Source organism: Tamandua tetradactyla, chromosome 17 (assembly GCF_023851605.1).
Source record: "Tamandua tetradactyla isolate mTamTet1 chromosome 17, mTamTet1.pri, whole genome shotgun sequence".
Taxonomy (NCBI): Eukaryota; Metazoa; Chordata; class Mammalia; order Pilosa; family Myrmecophagidae; genus Tamandua; species Tamandua tetradactyla.
This window is the reverse complement of record NC_135343.1, coordinates 25,883,414-25,888,600: the sequence shown is the minus strand read 5'-3', so window position 1 is coordinate 25,888,600 and position 5,187 is coordinate 25,883,414. Positions and strand designations below refer to the sequence as shown.

Here is a 5,187-nt window from a genome sequence, read left to right as displayed (position 1 = left end):
TAAAACATATGGATTAAAGATAAATAATAGGGGGAACAAATGTTAAAATAAATATAGTAGATTGAAATGCTAGTGATCAATGAAAGGGATTGGTAAGGGGTATGGTATGCATGAATTTTTTCTGTTTTCTTTTTATTTCTTTTTCTGAATTAATGTAAATCATGATGATGAATATACAACTATTGGATGATATTGTGAGTTACTGATTTTATATATATAGAATGAAATGATCATATGGTAAGAATGTTTGTGTTTGTATGTTAGTATGTTTAATGAATTGAAAAAAAAGAAAAGGTTAATACCCACAGTTGGGCACATTACATCTCCATGGAAATAATCTGATCAAGTTTCCAACCTACAGTACTGAATAGGGGTTAAAAGAAATAGCTGCCTCCACAAAATGGATCAGGATTAAAACATGGCTTTTCCAGGGTACATAATCCTTTCAAACTGGCACATTCCACCCTCTGGACCTTAAAAAAGGCGTGGTTTTCAACATATACGAAATATATTCACTCCATCACAATATCTCAAAAGCCTTAAACCATTTCAGTAGCAATACAAATACAATACAATGTTAAAACCAATACAAAGTCTCATCAGTTTATATGTTGCAGGCATGGTCTGTTCTAAGGCAAAATTCTTCTCTGGCTCTGGACTTGTAAAACTCAGAACAACTTATTTGCTTCCAACATACAAAGGAGGGACAGTTATAGGATAAACACCCCCATTTCAAAACATAGAAACTGGAAGGAACACAGAGGTCACCGAACCCAAGCAGTCTTGAAAACCTGCAGGGCAAACTCCATTAGATTTGAAAGTTTGAGAATCATTTATCTTTAGGGATTTAAAAAGCAGCTCTCCCACCCTTTCCAAGGGCCTATACAGCAGCCCACCTCTCTCTGAATGCATCCTTGAGGGACAGTGGGGAGACCACCTTTTTCTCAGTTCCACCCTCTTCAAGCATCAGGGCTGCACCCAGGCTCTCTGCCATCTCCAAGGTACATGTTCAACCCCTCCACATGGTGGCAGGCTCTCCCCAATCCCCATGGAATGTGCTCCACCCTCTCCAAGGCCTGAGGTGGCACAACTGTTCCACTAAAAGGAGGTGGAAGGCCCAACCTCTGCCTTCAGGGCAAACGCACCCTCTCCCAGTGCTTCAGTGGGTTCGCTCTCCTGACCTGAGGTCTCTTGACTTCAGACTTTAGATTCCATAGTTCTGCCTCTGAAGTTATTTTACCTTCACTTTCTCCCTTTTCTGAGAATTTTAGCCCAGACTGGCAGCGGTTGTGTTTTTTCAGGTCCCATAGCACTCTTCCTGACTTTCTATGTAATAAGCAAGGATCATGCCCATCAGGCATAAGGAGCTTCCACAGATCCTTCCTGGATAACTCCATCTCCAATCCTGGCTTTCTCTGAAATGGCTGACTGGTTCACCATTTGGTTAAATCTGCACATGGGGCACCATTCTGTGATGTCTCCCTTCCTGGAAGCCCATAAGTTTCCGGAACATCAATTTCTGGTTTCTTTGTACCCAAGAGTTCAGTTCTCAGCATATCTCTTTCCTGTCGCATTCCACTATAAGCTACAAGGAGAAAACCAGGCTGCACTTTCCACATTTAACTTGGAAATCTTTTCTGCTAAATATTAAAGTTTATGGCTTTTAAAATCTGCCAACCAGCCAAAGCCACTAGTCAAGTTTTCTAGATTATTTGCCATTTTAAAATAAGGATTTCCTTCTTTCCAGTTTGCAATAACACGCCTTGTTTCTGTCTAGAGCCTCATGAGAGGTATCTTTAGAGTCCACATTTCTACCAACAGTCTCTTCAAAGCATTCTAGACCTTCTCTATCAAGCGCCTGACAACTCCTCCAAAATCTTCCCTTATCCATTTAAAAAGCTATTCCAACACATTTGGTATTTGCAAACCACAGCAGCCCCCCCCCCCCCCCCACTTCTCTGGCACCAAAATGTGTACTAGTTTGCTAGCTACAAGAATGTGATATACCAGAAACAGAATGGCTTTTAAAAAGTGGAATTTATTAAGTTGCAAGTTTACAGTTCTAAAGCTGTGAAAATGTCCAAATTAAAGCAAGGCTAGGGAAGTGTCCAGTCTAAGGTATCCAGGGAAAGATACCTTGGTTCAAGAAGGCCAATGATATTCAGGGCTTCTCTCTCAACTGGAAAAGCACTTGGTGAACATGGCAATGTCTGCTAGCTTTCTCTCCAGGCTTGTTTCATGAAACTCCCCCAGGGACATTTTCCTTCTTTATCTACAAAGGTCTCTGGCTGCATGAGCTCTCATGATCCATGTGGCTCTCTAAATCTTTTTCCAAAATCCTCATTTAAAGGATTCCAGTAAACTAATCAAGACCCACCTGGAATGGGTGGAGTTACATCTTTTTTTTTTTTAACATGAATAGCTATAGCAGCTTTATTCATAATAGCTAAAAAAACTAGAAAAAACATCCTTCAAAGGGTGAATAACTGAACAAACTGAGATACACCCATACCACAGAATAATACTCAGTAATCGGCAAGTAAATGAACTACTGATACACACAACATAGAATGACTTTCTTTTCCAATGAATGAATGGCTTAGAGAGCAGAGAAGAAACGATACAAACATTTTAACAACCAAGTACAGACTATGCTTTTGACAATGAAAAAAAAAAATCAATGATAGTGAGGTAGCTACAGGTCACTTGCCTACAATTTCCTCTCCAGTCTCTTAAGTACAACTGGTTTACAAAACACTTAAACTTTACAAAAATATATTTCAATATCTGAAGTCCAGATTTTATGGCTGTAGTTTTCAATGAATTAGCATGCTTCCCAATGATGTTTATATAAGCTGGTGGTTATTATGTATCATTGGAGAGAAAACAAATTAATACTCTCCCTTTGATCTAACAAATTTTCAATATTACAGTTGGTAAAGAATATGTCAATTTACCCTTAGGATATACATTAAAAATTGTTATAGAAACTTCCAAATATTCCCAAGGCTACCTTGTGTCATTGAGTGAGTCTCTGTTGTTTGAAGAGGTCAAATTTTGATGTTTTCCCCACTACTGATTACACTTCATCACTTTCTTGCCAGGAGGAATTGATACTCAATATGGAATGAATTTCAGTTGAAAGGTTTTCCACATGCATTCTATTTATAGAGTTTCTCTCCAGTATGAGTCCTCTGATGATTAGTAAGGGATGAGCTCTGACTAAAAGCTTTCCCACTTTCTTTACATTTATAAGGCTTTTCTCCTGTATGAATTCTCATATGCGTCATAAGAGATGAACTTTGTCTGAAAGCTTTCCCACATAATTTACAGTTGAATGGCTTCTCTCCAGTGTGAATTCTCTGGTGCTGAATTAGAGCTGAGCTTTGGTTGAAGGCCTTTTCACAGTCATTACATTTATAAGGTTTCTCTCCACTATGAATTTTCAGATGTGTATTAACTGCTGAGTGAGAACTGAAGGCTTTTCCACATTCTTTACAGTTATATGGTTTCTCTCCAGTATGAATTCTGTGATGTATATTAAGCCGTGAAATCCAGGAGAAAGCTTTCCCACATTCATTACATTTGTAGGGTTTCTCTCCAGTGTGAATTCTTTGATGCTGTATAAGAGCTGAACTTTGGCTAAAGGCTTTCCCACATTCTTTACATACATAAGGTTTCTCCCCGGTGTGTATTCTCTGATGTATAATGAGGGCTGAGTGGTAACTAAATACTTTTCCACAGTCATTACAACTAAAGGGTTTCTTTCCAGTATGAATTCTGTGATGTCTACTTAGCCGTGATATTGAAGTGAAGGCTTTTCCACATTGACTGCACTCATAGGGTTTCTCTCCAGTATGAATCCTATGATGCTGAATGAGAGAGGAGCACTGACTAAAGGCTCTCCCACATTCGTTACACTTATAGGGCTTTTCTCCAGTATGAATCCTCTGGTGATTATTAAGGGATGTAGTACCTTTAAACGTCTTCCCACACACACTGCATTTATAGGGCCTCTCTCCAGTATGCATCCTCTGATGTCCAATAAGAGATGTGCTGAAACTGAAGGCTTTTCCACATTCCCTACATATATAAGGTTTCTCTCCAGTGTGAACTCTCAAATGCTGAGTTAGGGATGAGCTTTGGCTGAAAGCTTTTCGGCATTCCTTACATTTATAGAGCTTCTCTCCAGTATGGATTCTCTGATGTTTACTCAAGGAAGAACTGTGGAGGAAGATTTTCCCACAAATATTACATTTGTAGCATTTACGTGCAGCACTGATTCCCAGCTGTTTAAGCAGAATTGAATACTGCTGTAAATAAGGTTTCCTTCCTCTGGCAACAACTCTGGGTTTTCTAATAAGTGATGATTTTAGACCCAGATTTTTCCCAAATTCAATACCTTTAAAGCTCTTCTCCTTCAAATATGGTTTTTTGATGTTGAATAAGACATTCCTGAAGGGTTTGTTCTTTTTGCTTTGTTGCTTCTCTAACCTACCCTCATATATGTAGGTTTTTCCCAACTTGAAGTGAAAAGGACCATCATTTATGTGTTTTTCCTTTATCCCTTCATGATTTTCTTCTTTAGACACTGTGGTTTCAAGCAAGCTCTCCTGTCCTAGACAAGTGCCTTGAGGAACTTTTTCCACCATCCAGGGATTTGCCCCCTGCTGTAACTGAGAGATAACCTTTGGTTTGGAAAATGGAATTCCCAGTGACACCAGGTTGCTGTAGTTTTCCAACATCACCTCCCGGTACAAGGCTCTCTGGACAGGGTCCAGGTGCAGCCACTCCTCCTGGCTGAAGAGCACAGCCACATCCCTGAATGCCACACACTCCTGAGGTTGGGCTGGCAGCAACCGTGTGGCCATTTCTCCTTCCCTGCTGCCCCTCTCGGAGGAAGGCGGAGCACCCACAAGGCACCTGATCCGCCGCTGGGGCCTCAGAGCCGCGGCCGGGACCGGAAAGGAGGAGAACCGGCCACCCGCGTGGAACTGCGCCTGCGCACGAGCGCCTGGAGTTACATCTTGCTCTAATCAAAGGTTAATATCCACAATTGGGCACGTCACATCTCTGTGGAGACAATCTAATCAAGTTTCCAACCTACAGTGCTGAATAGGGATTAAAAGAAATGGATGACTCCTCAAGATGGATCAGGATTAAAACATGGATTTTCTAGGACATATA

At 40.5% G+C, this 5,187-nt stretch overlaps 1 protein-coding gene across 1 annotated transcript; it reads right to left on the bottom strand.

The window, feature by feature from the left end:
• Nucleotides 1-3,055: 3,055 nt before the first annotated feature.
• Nucleotides 3,056-4,918, bottom strand: LOC143660819 (uncharacterized). The gene has a single exon (XM_077134222.1). The coding sequence runs from the start codon at nucleotides 4,869-4,871 to the stop codon at nucleotides 3,162-3,164; it is 1,710 nt and encodes a 569-aa protein (XP_076990337.1). The 5' UTR covers nucleotides 4,872-4,918; the 3' UTR covers nucleotides 3,056-3,161.
• Between the last annotated feature and the right edge of the window lie 269 nt (nucleotides 4,919-5,187).

Bases quoted from the DNA above. Each gene is read 5' to 3' on its own strand.
- LOC143660819 (XM_077134222.1), bottom strand. From the start codon at position 4,871: ATGGCCACACGGTTGCTGCCAGCCCAACCTCAGGAGTGTGTGGCATTC.